This window comes from Phaseolus vulgaris, chromosome 2 (genome assembly GCF_000499845.2).
Source record: "Phaseolus vulgaris cultivar G19833 chromosome 2, P. vulgaris v2.0, whole genome shotgun sequence".
Lineage (NCBI taxonomy): Eukaryota > Viridiplantae > Streptophyta > Magnoliopsida > Fabales > Fabaceae > Phaseolus > Phaseolus vulgaris.
In genome coordinates, this window is record NC_023758.2 from 32,648,759 (window position 1) to 32,668,775 (window position 20,017).

Genomic DNA, 20,017 nt, shown 5'->3' on the forward strand with positions numbered 1-20,017 from the left:
CTTATATGTTTACAAAAATCGTAAACTGGGTCATTTTTTCAAAATTTTGTTAAAAAGCTTGGTATAATGAGCATACATAATCCAACTTGAGGAGAGAATGTTGAGATGCCGATTATCACCATATCTCTTTTTTGTTTTTGAGTTGTATTTTTCATCTACATAGAATATTTTTCACACAATAATATTTCAATTGCTCTTACATGACTCGTGACTCTTTCTCTCTTCCTTCTCTCCGATTGCATATTCTTCAACTCTATGACATTTCTACTACTTCCTTGGTGACTCTCAAATAAGCACACCCACACGTACTGCTTACCGGAAAGGATGTACTGCCTCTGGCTCGCATTCCATCAGTGTTTCTCATGTGACTATAGACACTTTTGTGAATAATTATTTAGCCATTTTAAACAACCACACAGTTTTACAATTTTTTTCCCTTAGATCTCTTTTTTTACCTCTTTTCCTTTTCTTTAATGGGATACCATCTTCTAGGAATTCTCATCAAGTTTCTCAATAAATTTTAGTGGATTTGATTCCATTTCTTAAATTTCTTTAAAAACTATTTATATTTAGTAGAAAATTTCTTACTAATATTTCATAAGATTTTATGAACCTGCAAGAAAATTACTATAAATTTATTTTTTATGATTTTTTTCAATATAATCATCGTTATATTTTTTAATCATTGCTGTATGTTTCAAGAGACACTATCAGTTATGTTACCAATAATTGTTATTACGATTGCATCACAATTATAGAAAATAGAAATTATAATTTTCTCGTAATTTTTTTGTCAACAATAATTTTCCACATGCTCTCATTTTACTGACTAATCTTTAATGATTTCTAATTTTGTCATACTTAATAACTCAAACTCACCTAATAGAGACCTAACGATCCTTACCTTTACACTTTCTTGAAACTCTAGTAGTGTGTTCTATCTCTCTTTGACACTTGTGAGATTGTTCTTGAAAAAATTGTATCTACCACTTGTAGAAAATATAATGTTCTTGAGTATTTCTACTTTTCCATGGGAGCAATGATGTCATCTTCCACAGTCTCCGATAAATCTTGAGAGAAAAAACTATTTTCATGTTTACAATCTTAGTTTTCTCCCATGTGCAAGAATAGATGAAGAATGAATGATATTAGTCATTTGGTTAGGAAATTGTTGGGATTGGTATGGAATATAGTAGGAAAATTTTTATGAAAATAGTTGGGTGTTATTATTAAAAAGTGAAAAAAGGTAAATGTCCTAATCTATGTGGTTGTAAAAGGTAACTTTATGTGGTTGTAGAAGGTAAATTTAGATATGATGGGTAATGTAAATGAGTTTTGAATAATGTAGTAATGAATTTGATGGAAAGAAACTTCATTTGAATTTTTACGAACTTCATATAATGAGAGATGACACCACATGTTACATTAAATTAATTTTCTAAAAGTTGTCTGTACTAGGTGCATAAAGATTATTTTACTCGATGGCATATCTTGTGTTTGCTTTTCTATATTGTTTTTATAATTCTAAAAATTGTTAGTTAAAGTTTCTAGAATTTTAATTTTCTTTTAATTTTCTTTTAATTTTCTAAATAATTTTATAGAAACAAAAACTTAAATTAAGCTTTTCTTTTAATCATAAAAGATTGAGGAGGAAACCAAAAAAATAGAATAAAATACGATGCTAAATTTAAAATTATAAGATATGACTATTATTTAATTGATTTGTAGAAATGCCATGCTGATTAACATGATTTTTTATACTCTTAATTGTTAGGAAATCACAAAATGTTATAAAACGACCGTAAAACATTGCAGTAGTAACCAATGGTGGTGTAGGAACTGAGAGCATAAGAAAAAGAAAACAAGATGAAGTCATTTGGGAGATGTAGATGAAAAAAGTTAGATCCAAATTTTGCTGTTTCTTCCAGTGACCACTCGTTTTTTGTTTTTCAAATTTGTATGTAGACGTTCAAGCATTTCTATTGCATGTTCCTGCCAAATTACTCCTCCTTATCTCCATCTTCATCATCTTCGTTGTAGTTGAAGGGTAGAGGCACAGACTTGAATGCACGGTACTTGCCAACATTGTTCAAATGCTCATTCTCCACCCTGAATCACGTAAGTGTAAGAATGAATACATGATGCAAATGAACTTTTTAAATGCAGTACAAATAAAATATTTTTCCTTTGTGGCATGCAAAACAGAACTACCAAGATGTTGTTTTCCTCTTGGTTACCTAAAGAAGTTCCATAAGCCACGACGAATGATCTCTAAGCTGGCAACAATGCTGATCATGGCTTGTCTATGCAAGAAGGAGAATTTGAAATTCAATATTGTCTGTAACCATGCAAACCTTAACAAGACATTCAGCACCTGTGTATGGTTTCAACAAATCATCAACTTCCACAAATAAAACACACTAAAAAAGCAATCCATATTGTCTATTGAGAATGGTATATATATTATGCAAGCATGTTTAAGTGAATTTTTTCAATAGAAGAAACTCTCTCATATTAGTTTCTCCAAATTCACTTTTTAAACTTGTTCATATAAGTTCAGCTACAAGTAACCCATGTAAGATATTATAATGAGTTTAAGATAAAGAGTTTTTTTGTTTTGCTCAACTTTATCATAACTCAAACACATACTTATATTCTTCTCAGAAACATCGTATTATTAGCATTTCTCATTTCTACTTAATATCGAACTCAAACACATATTTGGATTCTTCACAGAAACATCATATTATTAGCATAGACCTATGTTTAAGTAACAGTTAAATTTTTGTTTAACATAGTTTATACTAGCAGCGACAAGTCAAACTACAAACTGAGTGTGTAGATTATTTTTTAGAAAGAAAAGCAGAAATTTAACATAAACATCTTAGAAAATATCCAAGTCGAATAAGTTTTTGTTCCCGTTGTTAAGTTCATACCACAGCTGCGAAATATACACTTTTATGAGGGAGTAGGAGTTTGTCTCTGAGCCATCGGTTCTTGGAATGTCTTTGGAGGAGGCCCCAATCTATGACAAGGTCCCAATATGTGGAGAAAATGGCTGTAGATATTGAGAATATCCAGGCCATCACTTTCCAACGCCATCCTCCATCAAGAGAATCAGCTGTTCTTAGGCAAACAGCTGCAATAGTGAGGAAATACTTCAACCCGTTATATCCTTGCATTATATCTTTCTCCTCGTAAAGTCGCCTTAGGCACTGGCATGAAAAAGAAGAACATCATTTGACAGTCTCAATCATTTCTTAATCAAGACCATGCACATTTACTTTCTTAATCAAGAGCATGTTTCAATAAACAGCTTAAGTTAACTGTTATTATACTTCATGTTTGGATGAACTTTTTCCATAAGCACTTATACAAGAAAACATATATAGTACACACTTGCTTATGTGATAGAAACCCTTCCAAATGCTCCATGCATACCTGTATTCTTGTTTTTAAGACCTACAGCTAGAATGTGTGCGGAGGAAAATGGAATGAAGTGTGTACCTGAAGAAAGCGAGACCAGTATGGAATCACAGCGACAATGAATGAGAAAGCTATGAATACCCTTGTTGACTTGCAATTTGTTTCTCTGTGTTTGAAGTCACCCCAACCATAGTAGCATATGTAGAACTCAAAACTTCTCAAGGCTTGAACCTGAATAGGTAAAGAAATTATATTATCTGAGTGACATTGATCATGGAAGGGAAAATGGTACTACAAGCTGTAACATTAGAGGCAGAAAAGTAAAGTATAATCCCATGGCTTTCACTGACCTGACTTGTAAATTGATCTGCCATGAAGAAATCTGGCAGTGTGACCTGAAGCAGTGTTAAGAGATCCGAGCAAAATCATTTTCAAAATAAATGGGGATCTTTAGTAACTTATCTTGGCTACAATTTCTCTTTACCTTGTATAGAGGAGCACAGATGCAGTGAAACAGAGATGCAAGGAAGAACACTCGGCTTGATCGATATACGATGTTTAATGGGCATAATAAAACGGAAATCACAATCTGCAGAGTAGAAATGAATTCACTACGTAACTTTACAAAAGGACTCTGACAAACTTAATGTGATGGACTAATAGCCTTACTAGAACCAAGATAACGGGCAAAAGTTCAGTGAATAATTTGTAATCTTTTGTCACAGGATCTATTTGCATGTCTAGATTTACTAGCACGCTGGTTAGTGCCAATGCTGCCAGGGCAAAACTAAGGAGAAGGACTTGATTGTAGCCTAAGTCAGTGCCTTGCTTAAAACCAAATATGAATGAATGGTTCACTCTGTATCGCCTCCAGAAGTATATATTAGCAGCGTACATCAGCATGTGTAAAACTACAAATCCAAATAAACTGCAGAGTTTGAAAACGACAAGTTAGCTATAATTTTTCTGCTTCCTTTTCACATTACAGACAGACAAGATGTATATTTCAAAATCAGCATATAAATTTGCCTGTAAAGAGGAAACATGATTTCCATGTATTTGCTACTTCCTGAATGATCCATGACTTTACGCGTACGGACAATTAGAATAAGAGCCACTATTAGAGCAGCAGTGCATCCGGCAGAAAAACCTGAGCACCAGTTACATGTCATGTGAAGATTGTTTCAAGACCATGAATATGTGTGATAATCTTGAACCATGTAATGATTTCTCATGAAGTTTGCGAATATACAAAGTTAGTACACATTGCACACCAAAATTCCATATTTTTTTATGCATATCTATGTAACATGTACACACACACATCAAGTACTGGTTTACCCATGGAAAATGTAATCCTGTGCCTTTCTCTCTTTGGTTTAGGTCGCAGGATGCTCATTCCTTTATTTCGATTTGAGTTGGAAAAGTGCTTAATGAATACATTTTCCACCCTCTCCATAAGCCTGGTGACCTGCAGGGAAAAGAGTTTCATAAAACTAAGTAATAATGCATTCAAAATGATGATGCCAAGGCTTAGGTCCATATATGCAATTCTCACCTCATCAGAGCTCCCAAGGCAGGAGTTATCAACCATTTTCATGTAAGCTTTTGCTGCACCTCTTGATGTGATCTAAAGCATGAAAAAAATCGAGGTGAATAGGCAATTTTGTTTCTTGCTTCAAGTTTTTGAAAGTTTAGTAATTACCTTGTCATATTTCTTCATTATCTTTGAAAATGCCAACGCATTTAGAAATCTGTTTCATGAAGTAAATACAAATCCATAAGAAACGTTAAGATAACACAACTATTGATGTAAAAGAGATTGTGATAGCGTCTACAACGTGTAGTTCTTTAGAAGTCGAAGCTTCTGATAAAACTCAACAAAAGCCCGTTTGAGTGTTTCTTCTACTTTGCTCAAATTTTCCTTGTTGAAATTTAACTCTGCTTGGCCAGGGTAATTGATGATGCCTCTTATAGTTGAACGAGGAGTCTCATATGTGTTATTTAGCTGCACTCGATTAAGTATATCCACAGAAGCAGGTTTGATGGGTTTGATAGGTTTGATATTCTTCTTCTTGTTCTGTACTTCAACTTTTTTGTTAGTAGTTTCAATCACTTTACCTTCGACAAAATTGTCAAACTTCTCTAAATGTCCATCATGGGAACTTCCTTCCTCTCTGATATCTTCAATTACCGTGGAAATCCTTCCTGTCCATGCACCAGAAAATGACTCAACGCATAAACTGAGAACTTCTCTACCATTCACTTTAAACATTGGAATTTAGTATACTATAATGATGTTATGAGATGAGGTTATAAGATGGATTCATCAAATGATACTATAAGATTATGCCATCAGATGCAGGGAAAAGCAAAACCAGTATGTGAAATATAAAAACCAACATGCGTAGTAATACGAGTAAAAAAGGATAGAAGCAAAACTGATAAATGCTATACTCTAATTATGAAACCCCTAAGCACAACAAAAAGTAAATCATAGACATAGGAATAAAAAGGATAAAAGCAAAACTGATATATTGCATATTGTAATCATGGAACTTCTAAACACAGGCAAATAGTAAATTATGTCTTACTAAAAAGTAGGACACCATTGGCCTGCCACGACTTGTTTTGTACTAGTACAGGCAAAAGCTTACAAACAAACACAATTGCACATGCATTTAAAATTTTATTATGACGGTTTGAAAAATGCAATTGCTAAATAAAAATTACAAATAAAGATACCAAAAAGGTCATCTTACCTTTATAATTGCAGTTATATAGACAACAATCAACGACCCTTCACAAAACATAGAAATTTGAGTCTGATATTTTTGGACCTTTCCCAATAATGGAAATAGTAGAACTAATTGTTTACAAGTTGTTATCGTCGCCAACTGCAAAAAATGACCCAGTTTTTCATGTGTGCTTGTTGAAGTTATGCAAAGGTGTTCATGGTCAATAACACGATGTCTAATGAGTTGGGTCCTATAGTCCAACCAAGTTAGTTAGTGCAATCTGGAACCATCATTTAGAGGGCAACAATATGTCCCTCATGTATTCGTTCATTCAGACTATCGAGCTAGCTTCAACCTTGAGGACAAGATTGATTGATTTAGATGGAAGAGGCACTGTCATGAGTCAGAATGAGTATTGGTGAAAAATAACCTTCAGAGAGATATAATACACAGAAATATTCTTGGATGAAATGTGAGAATTGTCCCTTATCTCGTCAACCTTTCTTCAGGATTTGTCTTTTTCTTTTAGGAGTTATTGCTTTATTCTCCATCACTCGTTCCTTTCACAAATTTATTTATATATATATATATATATATATTTTGTAATTCACAATAACAGTTCTTGCTTTAATCAAATTAGTTCAATTGTTTAATATTCATCTTAAAAGAGCTTTAAGTGGTAGCATATACTAAGATATACCATATACCCTGAGCATATATTATCTTGTGTTTGGTCTGTCCCACATAGACATGTCTCGTGTTTGGCATGCAGATTCATTTTACTAGTCTCTCCCGCATAAGAGGTAGTCCACGGGTTAACCCGCGCATAAGAAATTTTTTTAAAAAAAATAATTAAAATTTTATTAATTATAAAAAAAAATATTTTTTTTTAAAAAAATAAAATCTTATCCATGTTTCAATTCATTAAATTAAGATCAAAATATGAATTTAGTATGAGAATTGTTAGAATGTTTGATTAAAAATAATTAAAGTTTTATTTTTGCATTTATTTTCCCTCTTTCACTGTATGTATCAAATCTTATCAAAAGTTTTGGTACAAATATTCTAATAAAGAAGACTAATTTTTTTAAAGAGTATTTTATTGAAATCTCTTTTTTATATTATTTTTTTATTAATAAATTTTAAATATAAGACTTTACTTAAAACTAGATCCAATGTTACTCTTAATATTAACTTTTTTAGATTATTAAAATAAAACATTACATTTTTATTAGTACATTAAATTATTTTTTAAAATAAAATAAAAATCACACTACAATAATAAATGAAAAATGTATGATATTTTTTAACAGAAAAAAATAAAATAATAACTTTTTTATTTATACAGATCAGCGAACCAATTCATCCTATCTATCATTAACCCGTGCGAACTATGCGGAACATAATGACTAGATTAATAAGTCTGTCTCCTACATCTTTATAGCGCGTTGTGAAAAGCAACTCGCATGACCCCCGCTTTGTCATCCTCCTATTGTAATCTTAAGCATGCCAGGTAACAAAACTACTACACTATACCATGTCTCCCCTACCAATTTCTCAATTTCCAATATAAGTATTACACATTTCAAGAGTCTCAAACTCAACTATAAATCCAAATATAATACATAATTATGTATGTTAAACTTTGTCCTAAATTAAAGATCTGCATGTTACTATGGGTTTTACCAAACCTAGATACTTAACTTACTCACTGTCTAAATAAGAAGGGTAATATTATGGGACAGTTTCGTAAAATTATCCAAAAAAACTTGTAACTTATTTTTTATAATAAATAAATATTAAGTTATTCAACCTTGCCAAGTGCGAGTTGCTCAGCTGTTTGTACGGTTTGCTTTATCATATTTTATTTATCTTTATCTATAGTAATATAGAATAAAATTTTGTACTTCATATTAAATTATTTTTTATTTTATCATTAATTACATTTTAAATTCATAATACAAAATTTATAATGAAAATAAAAAAAATAAAAGTACAGTCGCAAAAAAAAAAAACAAAACATAAATTAACAAATATTTGACTAAATTAAAAAAAGTGTTCATATTCGTATAATTCAACTGTTTAGAATGTTTGATTAATCAAACCCTTTTTATTATAATATAATGTATTATAAATAATTATTATTTTTATATAATAAATAAAATCATATAAAATAAAATAAATAAATATTAAGACTGGTAATAAAAAATGTAATATCAATCATAACCCAATGCCTGGTAAACAATAATGGATGTGTCCCAACCCAACCACAGTAATCAGATAAGATCGACCATTATATTTTTTTTTCAAACTTAATCACCACACGATAACCACAAGTTACACGCACCTACCGACATAAAATCAGTGATATTTTTGAATGACTGGGGTCATATTGCAAATAGCATTTGTTATCACATCAATTTCAATGTCTGCTCCAAATATGCAAATATTCCTAAGAAAAAATAGGTTTACTTTAGTAACTAAGATTACTTCTTTTGACCTTTAAAGTGAAAATTGAAATGACTAACTATACTCTCTAAACATTTAAATTATGAGTGGTGATATCTTAACCCCACAAAAAATAAAAAACATACATTGTACAAATTAATAAAATAATGTTTTATTATATTTAATTTATTTTTATTTTAAATATTATAATATTATTATAGTGTGTGTCAGTGTATGTTTTTACTCTTTCTGGTATGAAAGAAATCTTTTCAACCGTTTCCTTAAATTATAGAATTGAACTCCTGTGAAGTGAAAATTGGTTGAAAAGAATTGAGCAAGCAGTGACTGAGATTAACTAGAACACACATACTAACAGAATGTAGAAGATGAAGATGGAAACTTACTGTTGAGCTGAACTCCCCTGGGAGTATTAGCATGCAAAACTGTGGTTGAAGCAGAGACATCAGAAGCAAGACGAGTCATCTCAACTGAGCAATCAAATGACTCATTTGGATTCTCAACTTTTACCCTGAATGCTACCAAAGCATCCATTTGCTTGTTCAACTCAGCAGCTTCCTTCATTACTTCTTCAACTTTGGACCTGTAGAACCTCACCACTTTGTTGAACTCGTCATCAAGTCTCCTGAAGTACACCAACTCGTACTCTCCACCTTCTTCTGCGCTCATATGAAAGGTAGTTTCAAAATTTTCATGACCATCTCGCACCACTGAGTGCACCAAAATGGGTTGGTTCTCAATATCCTGGTCGGGGCTCGAGGGCTGGTAATGCCTCTGTGTGAGGCCACTGAAAGTTCTGTAGAGTGATAACTTTCTCTTTAGAACTGATGGGGTGGCACTGGAATGAGGCCTGTTTCTTTGCTTCTGAACTATGATTTCTTTCAAGAGCGATTTTAGGTAGCCATAGTCCATGTATGCTTGCTCCCATTCTGGTACCATTTGTGCAGCAAATTCCTTCCCAAACTTCATTTTTATGGTTTTTTTGTGCAATCTTGATTCTAACTTGGAATTATGAAGAGTGATGAGAAGTAATGGTTGAATCTAACTAGAAAAAGAGAACGAAAAGGTGCTTCCTTGGAAGCTTCTGGAAATGTAAATAATAGAGTTTTATTCCTGCAGGAGTCCACCCTCTCCCTACCGTACAGGCATTAATAATTCAAATTATATATATTTTAATTTTTTCATATTATTTAATTTTAAATTTATCTTTTATTATATATATTTAATTACAAACTCGTAAAATCAATCAGAAATTTATACAATTCTAAAAATGGTTAAATTATCATTTATCTTAATAATTGTTTAGGTTGCGTTTTTGTTCGGACTTGACTAACATCCACCTCACTTTTTTCTAAAGCATAAGTAGTACAATTTTATCCCAAATTATCATATTGGTAGATTTTTTTTTTAATGAAAACGACATAAGGTAAAAAAAAGTGACTTTAAGCCTTTGTTTCAAAGAAGATACTGTTTATAAGAGGAAATCAACACTAATATCATTTATTTAGATCACTAATTTAGGTAAAAGTATGGAAGTATAGAAAAAGAGATATTCATCAATAGTAAAAACTGTGTCTCTCTCATATCAACTCATGATTTTTTTAATTTATCCTAAATTTTTAAAAAGCTCAAAGCAAAGAAAAATTACTAAAAAAAACCAAAAAAATTGAAAGATCAGATCATATAATACAATAAAAATATTAAATATATTTATAATAAAAAATAAAAATATTCTATATATTTATAATAAAATAAAAATATTATTATATTAATAAAATAAAATAAAAATAATTATTTTTATTATAAAATTTGTATACATATTATCGATGAATATAAATTCCACAACATTTGGTTATAGTTGGTTTTTTAAAATTATTTACATTGTCTTATCTCTCGATCAACTTTTGATCAACTTTTATTTCATTTGTAGTGTCTCTTTCTGTTAAAATTGTTATGAGCATATTAAGTTCTTTCTTATAAAATTTTATAAAAAAAAATATTTTTAATAATTTAACTCATTATTTAATTTCTTTAAAAATAAAAAACAAAATTTTTTTTTTAAAAAAAAAATATTAAAGTATAAATTTTATATAACTAAAATTGTCTTCACAATTTTTTTTCACAAAAATCATTTTATGTAAGCACGATATCTTTATAATTTTTTTTTTCAAAATCGTGTTTTTACCTCACAAGTTATCTGATTTCAGTAATAAAAAAAAATCTGACAATTCTAATAATTTTGGGACAAAATTGCAACATTTGTGTACTTTTACCCCTCACTTTCTCTATACTTGGGACATTGAGGTTTTGATGTCATATAACCAATTCCTAGGACTCAATAACAAAAAAGGGGCTAAATTAATTAGTATATTTGATATTCAACTTCGTGTGTCACTTTTGATGGAATGTTATGGTTTGTAGTGATAATACATTTTACGGTTTTTGTTTAAAAATTAGTACCTAGTTAATTGCATAATTTCTAATTAACTTCTTAAATTAAAAAAAAAACTATAATAGGTTATTTTGTAAAGAGAGTTCTAGAATTTATTTATGGCGCTTAAAACTGCTAAAAATAAATATTTCTGGGAATTTGAAGAACTCTAGAGATTAGAAAGTGTGACATATACCAGATTTGTTGTGACTTTACAAACGTGTTTTAAGGTATATAATTCTGTTGAGAGGTGAGTTACATTTTGAAATCTCAAGAAATCAGGAAACATGTCGGAAGAAAAGGCCTGCAATAAATTAATGAATGTGTTGTTTGGTGATGATACTTTCCCATCATCATTCTTTTCTACTTTAATTTAATAACAAAAACTATTATTTATTTTTATTTTTATTAATTAAACATGATATTTTACCATTAAAAATTTATAAAGTGGAAGTAAGAAAAAAATATAAGTGTCCGAAGATAATTTCTAAAAATAATAGCAGTTAGTAGATTGGTTTCTCAAAAAAGTGTATCAGCTTTTTCTGTACGTAAATGTGATTAATGTGTTGTGTTTCTTGTGGATTTACTTTACAGCTCATGCATGTTGTACATCAAGCCATGTTCATTTGTATTTGTAGGGTTCCTTTCACTAATTTGTTGGTTAGTGATAAAACATATCTGTAATAAATGCTGATATTTGGTGAGAAAATAATTTAAATAATGGTGGTGAGTGGTATGAAAAGTGAAGGTGAGTTTCTTACACCGGACATCACTTTTCTGCATTTTATTATTAGAGATGCTCCAAATCAACTTTATAACCAACTCTCTTTTCAAATGATGAAAAGAAGTTTAGATTATATCTAATAAGCAAGTAAAATTAAACATTTGTTTTATTGAAACATTGGTTAATTTCTTTTATTGAAAATTATATGAAAACATATTTCTTCCCATCTCAATAATTTTTTTTCTCATTCACTCTTTAATTATTTTTGCATTGTTCATTTGATTTGTTGTCTGTAACATTACGCAGCATTCCCAGTCATCTATCAATTGAATACCATTCCTTATATGTCACTTTACATTAAAAAAACACATATATGATGTGGTTTCAGCATGCTCCCTACACATAGGCATAAATAATCTCTCACCCTATGTTTACTAGACTACTCTTTCTTTTAGCACTCTACAGGTAAAACATTTTGTACTGGACAATGCTTTCATTTTCACATAACTGGAAAAGAATAATTCCCTTCTTCGGACTCCCATCCCATAACACATTATATGCTGATCTAACTAAGAAATACTGGTTAATATTTGTTTTCCAATTCACTTTGTCTACTTAAAATAATTTATATATAATTATAAAATAAAAGTTTAATTTACTTTTTACTATTTTTATGTACAATATTTTGTGTTAGCATAATTCATTGGAAGCCAACTTTTAAACTGGTTATAAATATAATCTATATACAAATGTCATTAATTGATGTATAAAGATGAATTTTTATCGAATTTATAACTATTTGTAATTTTAAAAATAAGATTATACAATTGAATAAGTTATGTTTGTAAAATCGATTTTAAAATGAAAAAATTGTGTTTGAAAGCATAACTCTTAATTGTTTTTTCAATTTCTACTTATAACATTATCTATAATATATATATATATAACATCTCTATTTTTTCTACATCTAATAATATAATATTATAATATGGATGATATTTTAACATAAATATTTACATACAAACATATATCATGTGTATAGTAGTTCAAAATACATCTCTCTTCATAGAAAAAATAATATTTACAAACTTCAAACAAAGTAATGAAAACAAAATATATATATATTCCATTTGTTCATTAGGGAGTTCTCTTACATTTAAATTCATCTGCTCCCATCTAAAATACATTATCATCACAGATAAAGAAAACAAAACACAATAAACAATAGGGTAGGCTAGCTATAAAAAAATTGCTATAATTTTTCAATTTCAATTAACAAACATAAAGTCATTAGTTCTCATACATTCTCATAAAAAGCATCAAGTGTTTATCATAATTCATAATTCATCTTTTTCATGTCAAACTTCTACTTGTTGAATTACTAAGAGTCTAAGTTCAAGAAGGGGTGAATTGTACTTAGATAAATTTTTGCAAAAAGACTATTTAGTTAACCCTGATAGAAAAACAATTGATTGTTTTATGAAATAACATATTGAATTTTCCTTAAAAGCAATTTCATCCTTGTAGGTAGTATTTCATCGTCTCCAATTTTCTTCAACATGGATAAAAGCATAAGATTTATACTTGCTCCAAGATCGAATAATGTCTTCCAACTGTAAGATTTTCTATTATGACTGGCAAAGTAAAATTCCCTAGATCTCTAGATTTCTCTGGCAAAGATTTCTGAATGATGGCACTACATCCAGCTTCTAATTGCATTGGCTTTTTCTCCTTAAACCTTCTCTTTTTTATCAACAGATCCTTCATAAACCTGACATAAGTTGGCATCTATTACAAAGCTTATGTAAAAGGGATATTTATCTGCAATTGCTTAAGGATATCACGAAATCTGAGAAATTTTCGTTCTTTGTCCTTCCTTGTTGGAGCATGTGGATAAGGTAAATCTAGAATTAGAGCACTCTTCTTTCTAGTCTCAAGTTTTTTCTCTTTTTTCTTTTCTATATGTACACTATCTTCTTCTTCTTTTTTCTCTTCTTCTTCTCCCTCACACTCAGTTTTTCTTTCCTTGTCTTTTTTCTCCTCACAAACAATCAAATTTTCACCAATCCCCTCTCATATAACTATTCCTAGTAGTAATTGACTTACATTGCTCTTTGGGATATGTCTGTGTGTTGGTTGTAAATTGACCATTTTGGGGGTCCTCCAACTGCTTTTGCAATTTTTCCCACTTGTGTCTCCAGGCTTCTAATTAAAGTGTCAATATTACTTTGATTAGACTGTGATGCTTGCATAAATTTCTCCAAAGTATCTTCCAATTTGTTTGTTCTCTCCTGAATTGAAGGATATAGTGGTTGTTGTTGTTGAAAAGGGTCTTGCTTGTTAGATGGACTAACATCTTGTTTCCACCAAAAAATTTGATTATGATTGCTTCTCCATCCTTGAGGATAATTATTATTGTTGGAAAACCCACCTTGCCTTCCCTAATTGCTCATGTAATGGACTTATTCTTCAGATGGATTATTCTGAAAGGAACAATGATCGTTTGGATGATCACCTCCACAAAAATCACACTCCATGGATTGAATCTGGCTATGATAAGAATCTTGTAATTGTGTCAGCAGCATAGATATCTGCTTCGTCAATGCTTCCATCTGCTATGTCAGACTATTATTTTGAGCCAAAATTCCATCTGAAGTATTATGGTCCAATATCCCTTTCTTCGTCTCAATTTGTATATCATTTTGGACTTGATAATTTATGGATGTTAATGCATCAATAATATTTGTCATCTGTTATACATCAACAACCATCATCGTACCACCAACTGCAGGGTCTAAAAGCATTTTCGTATCATATTTAAGGCCATTATGAAAGATGTTCAATTGTGTAATATTCTCAAACTCTTGGTTTTGGCATTTTCTCGTCATCACTTTGAATTTCTCCCATGTTTCACAGAAGGCTTCATCTAATCCTTGTTTGAACATAGAAATGTCAGACTTTGCTTTGATTTACCGGGATAGTAGAAAAAATATTTGTAAAAATTTATCCTCTACAACTTTCCAACTGGTGAGGCTCTGATTTGGATGTGATTTTAACCATTCCTTAAGGGCTTGTTTGCTTCCATGGGTGGTCCTGTTGTCGACGACGGAAGTCACAACACCACCCCATTTGGATCAATGTATTGTTGCGGGTGAGGGTGGAAGGAAAGAGAAATGGGAGTGAATTTCGGTTCTCTCCAAAGATGAAGAGAAAGTTGAGCTGAGGAGAGGGAGTGCCACGTCATTCATAGTAAGTTACTTTGGTGCCCTTACTTTTGTGCTGAACAGTGCCCCTGCATGCATGCCACATGAAAGCATCAGATTCCTGACTTGGCTCAGGAATCGTTTGACCGTGTGAAAGTGTGAAAGGTGAGTGAATGCAGTGGGTGAGGTAGGTGGGTGTGGAATGAAGTTGGCTATATAAAACGAAGCATGAAGGTGGTTCCTCCATTCACAGAAAAGCAAAGAAAGCGAGCCATTAGAGAGTGTAGTGCAGTGTGGTTGGAGAGATTCGTAAGTCATCATAGTTTGTGGTAGGGGCTTGAGTTACATATAGCTTGTTCATCTCACGTCCTGGGTTCATCTCTGTGGTTCATCTGGGTTCATCTGTGGGTTCCTCTGAGGTGAGACCATGTCTTTGAATGGTGCTTAAACGATTATGGTGAAGATAATCGATGAAGCAAAGTTAGTAATTGATTATCTGTAAAAATTTCAACCCATAATCGATTATCTGGAGTGTGGAAAAAGGGTCATAATCGATTATTTATTGTCATAATCGATTATGCTTGTTTTTTGCCTACTAACATAATCGATTATCCATGGATAATCGATTATCCTATGTATATAACTGAAGGAATAATCGATTATGTTCTAAATTTTTTGAAATTCTGTGTTTCTTAATTTGTTTTATGTGATTTTCAGGCACTCGTGGTGGTGTGTTCTTCATCCTATCAGTCATCCTATTGTGATGTTCTTGCTTATCTTCAGGTTTTTAAATTTTTTATGTAAAGTTATTTTTTTTTCTGTTTTATATTTATGTTTGGATGATTATGGTTTTGTAATATAATTTGTTTAGAATTTAGTTTAGTTAATTATGTTAAGGAGTTATTAAATTAATGTTGGTTGTGATATAATTTGTTTAGACTTTAGTTTAGTTAATTATGTTAAGGAGTTAGTAAATTAATTGCTTTATTTGATTTATTGTTTTAATTTTAGTAGATAATTATAATTTTTATAAGATTTAAGAAAAATATTTATTTGTATGAAATGAATGATTTACAGAATGGAAACAAAAATTTGTAAAGTTTAGGTTTTTGATTATAATAAACATAAATTATTAATGTTATAATTAAATCAAATAAAAAAATGTTGTAGTGATTAAAGAAAACTGAAAAAGTTTAGTTAAATATTGTTTATAAAAGAATAGATTTGTTTATTTTAAATGATTGGACAAAAGTTATTAATGTTATCATTAAAAACATTAAAAAAAATGTTTTAGTTATTTTTGTTATAAGATTTAATTGTTTATAAGAAAAAAATTAATGTTTTTAAAATGAATATTTTTACAATTGGAAATAGAAATTTGTAATTTGTAGGTTTTTTAAAAAGTAATTGATATTTTAGAAGTGGTATTTTTAATTGATATTTTAATAATAAATGTAGAAAGTAATTATTTATTTAAAAATGAATTGTTTATAAAAAAATATTTACAAAATTTAATTTAGACAGAATGGAATTCAAAATTTAAAAAATATTTGTATAGGGTTTTCAATTTTGTAGATTTAACATAATTTATTAATGTTATAATTAAAAACATTATAAAAATATTGTAGTAATTAAAAAAAACAGTGAAAGTTTTGAGTAGAAATATGATTTTGACTTAATATTTTTTAATTTGTATTTCACATTAATTATTAGTGTTAGAATTAAATGTTATTAAAAAATGTTAAAGTAATTTAAAAAGTCAGAAAAAGTTTACATAAGAAATATGAATTTGTAATAATAATTTTAGATAGTTATTAGTGTTTAAAAATTAAATTGTTTATAAGAAATAATATTTTATTTGTAAATAATATTTTTACAGAATATAAATAAAATTTATTAATGTTTAGTTAATATTTTTTGAGATTGTACATAAATTATTTGGTTTGTTTATATTTATTTGTTGTTTGATTAAATTATGTTATTGAATGATATAGTACTTTTTATTAATATTTTTATTAAAATTAATTAAAAGTACGTTTTAGGGTAATTGTATTGGTGTACTTTTACACTGATACGGTAACCGCGTTCGGTATGAATTCGGAAAGAAATTATGATGAGGCAGAGATAGTACACTTTGAGGAAACAGTTGCAATTTATGACGATCTTGTTGCGGCGAACATGAATTTAATTTCACAAATCGAAGAACAAATAAAAAAAATAATCAAGGTGCATCAGTCATGATTCTTTGTCTGATTGCTTTTGGATTGAAATTGTTACGCACGGTGCCTACTACAAGCAACTGTATCAATGAGTCCCAACCACAAAAAGAGCGCCGCAGACAAGAATTGATGGAGTACTTGGTTCACACTGAACAATCTCGTCACATTATTCGCATGGGACCAGAAGCTTTCATTAAATTATGTGAACGAATACAGGGAACTGAACTTGTTAAAGATGCATATCGATCAACCATGGAAGAACAAGTAACGAAATTTCTGCATATTATTGGGCATAATGTGAAGAATCGAAGTGTGTCATTCTTTTTCGATCGGTCTGGAGAAAGTTTTCCGTCACTTTCGTAATGTTTTGAGTGCAATTTTAAGGTTGGAGGGGGAATTCTTAATTCAACCTAATGGAACGGTTGTAGAACCACACATCCTTAACAACAATCGATTTTTCCCCTACTTTAAGGTTTGTTGATAATAACATTACTTGAAATTATGTGTAATGTCTTCTTTAGTTTGTGTTTAATTAAAGTTATGAATTTTTGTTTACATTAGGATTGTTTAGGGGCCATAGATAGGAGTCATGTACGTGCTAAGGTTGCACGTGCTGATGCGCCTCGTTTTTGAGGGAGAAAAGATTGGCCAACCCAAAACATATTTGCAGCCTGTGACTTTGACATGAAGTTCATATGTCTTAGCCGGTTGGGAAGGAACTGCCTCCGATTCAAGGATATTGAAAGATGCTTTGGTACGAGGCGATCCTTTGGTTATTCCAGAAGGTTAGTTATAGGGGATTGGGTGTGTAGAAGAATTAAAAGGTTGTAGTAGTATATACTAACAGCTTTCCACAATCTTTGTAGGAAAATACTATCTTGGTGATGCATGTTTTATGTTAAAACGAAATATAATAACACCTTATCGCGGGGTGAGATACCATTTGAAAGAATATTCGCGAAGAGGGTCACAAAATGCAAAAGAGTTGTTTAATCATCGACATTCATCACTTAGGAACGTAATTGTGAGAACCTTTGGGGTACTTAAAAAACGTTTTCCAATTATAGCCAGTGGGACTGAGCCACATTATGATGTGGATACTATGACAAAAATTGTTTTAGCTTGTTGTATTCTGCATAACTTTCTACGCGGGATCGACAATGATGAGTCTCTGCTTGAAGAAGTAGATAATGAATTGTTAGAACAAGATATCCAACCAAGCACCACCTATGCTCGTGAACATGATTACAGGATAGGGTGTGATATTAGGGACGCTATAGCAAACGAAATGTGGCAAGATTATGTAAACAATTAATTTCATGAAATAATATATTTTCTACCATTTTTCAATGTTTGTCATCCTAACTTTATTTAAGTTAATTAGATGGATCGCGGAAAAAATGTGGCTTCAAATTCATCAGGTTCTTATCGAGAGTTCACCAAGTGGACGACGAAGATGGACCTAATTTTGCTCAATGCAATGATTGACGAGGTACGAAAAGGGTGTAGAATTGATGGTAGTTGGACCACTCAAGGATACACTAACATAGTTATGGCTTTAAATGAGGCTGGTTTATCGGGTCTTAAGAAAAATAATGTGAAGAACCGGCAGAAAAGCCTGAAGGACAGGTGGAGGGAAATCCATGATTTGTTTGGTGGATTGAGTGGTTTCGCATGGAACCAGACCACCAAACTTTTTGAAGCCGAGGACGAAGTTTGGAGTGAGCTGATTAAGGTACAATGATAAGTACGTTTTTACGTAACAATTACATTTAACTTCACATTTCGCATCATATACTAATATGTGAAATGTATGTAGGCTAAACCATCTGCAGCAAAATGGCGTTTCAATCCCATTCGCCATTATGACCTCATGGAGGAGTTGTGGTCCAATGATAGAGCCACGGGAAGTCGGGTCAGGACAGCCCGTGACATCAATTCACCTCCTGACATGACCAATTTCAGTGTCAACCTTGGGGAGAATAATATGGATTATATCCCCGAACAACCGAACTTTGAGGAGGCAGATGACTACGTCCCACGATCACCTGCTCCTCAATTCCAATCTAGTGACACTCCTTTAGACACACCATCAAACACTCATTCTATGCCATCTGCTGGCTCTGTGGGCACATCCTCATCCTGAGGATCAAAGAGAAAAGGCCCCACTATGGACGACATTGATGAACAATTTGCAATGTTGAATACTAATCTTCAACAATGAGTGTCATCAATGAAGGATGGAAATGAAAATGCCTCTCAGTTGGTGAATATTGCTCGTGCACAGGCAACGATAGCTCAAGATATAGCTGCCGAAATTAGACGAAGAAACGACCTATATGCTGAGCATGTACACCACCATCGACGTCATGCCTCATACCAGTACTCAGAGTCTGATATTTGGGCAATGCTCGTGGAGCTAAACATTCAAGATGAACAACTCATGGATCAATGCTACGAGTTTTTATGTGACCATCTCAGAAGAGTTAAGCAACTATTTGGGATGCCATATGAGCGTCGAATGACAAAATTGTTTGGATTTATGACTAGGCATTGATTTCATATCTCTTTGTGGGGGTTACCTTTAATTATTATTAATGTAATATTTGACTCTCTTTGTTAGTTACTGGACATGTAATATTTGACTGTCTTTGTTAGTTATTGGACATGTAATATTTTGCTTTGTGAACTTCTACTTTCATTAGCAATATAATATTTTGCTTTCTGAACTTGCACCATTGCTTTATGATATTATGTTAACTTCTGATATTATGTTAACTTCTGTTTAGTTATTTATTGTAGTAATTGCA

At 31.0% G+C, this 20,017-nt stretch overlaps 1 protein-coding gene and 1 non-coding gene across 2 annotated transcripts; one reads left to right on the top strand and one right to left on the bottom strand.

Annotated features, from left to right (window-relative positions):
* Positions 1–1,736: 1,736 nt before the first annotated feature.
* Positions 1,737–9,760, bottom strand: LOC137811537 (phosphate transporter PHO1 homolog 3-like). Its single transcript, XM_068613326.1, has 13 exons — positions 9,017–9,760; positions 5,268–5,634; positions 5,132–5,180; positions 4,985–5,056; positions 4,768–4,897; positions 4,456–4,576; positions 4,096–4,354; positions 3,911–4,015; positions 3,777–3,821; positions 3,508–3,657; positions 2,937–3,215; positions 2,238–2,374; positions 1,737–2,109 (listed from the first exon to the last, which is right to left on the bottom strand). Exons 1-13 carry the CDS (start codon positions 9,597–9,599, stop codon positions 2,001–2,003), a joined length of 2,406 nt encoding a protein of 801 aa, XP_068469427.1. The 5' UTR covers positions 9,600–9,760; the 3' UTR covers positions 1,737–2,000.
* A 4,884-nt stretch (positions 9,761–14,644) lies between these two features.
* On the top strand, positions 14,645–14,746 carry LOC137813087 (small nucleolar RNA R71). The gene has a single exon (XR_011081329.1). It is a non-coding gene; the product is annotated as a small nucleolar RNA R71 (small nucleolar RNA).
* Positions 14,747–20,017: the final 5,271 nt, after the last annotated feature.

Coding starts and splice junctions, on each gene's coding strand:
- LOC137811537 (XM_068613326.1), bottom strand. CDS start 9,599: ATGAAGTTTGGGAAGGAATTTGCTGCACAAATGGTACCAGAATGGGAG. Junction 5,635..9,016: donor CAGGGGAGTTCAGCTCAACA/GTAAGTTTCCAT, acceptor GTGCATGGACAG/GAAGGATTTCCACGGTAATT. Junction 4,355..4,455: donor ATCATGTTTCCTCTTTACAG/GCAAATTTATAT, acceptor CAAACTCTGCAG/TTTATTTGGATTTGTAGTTT.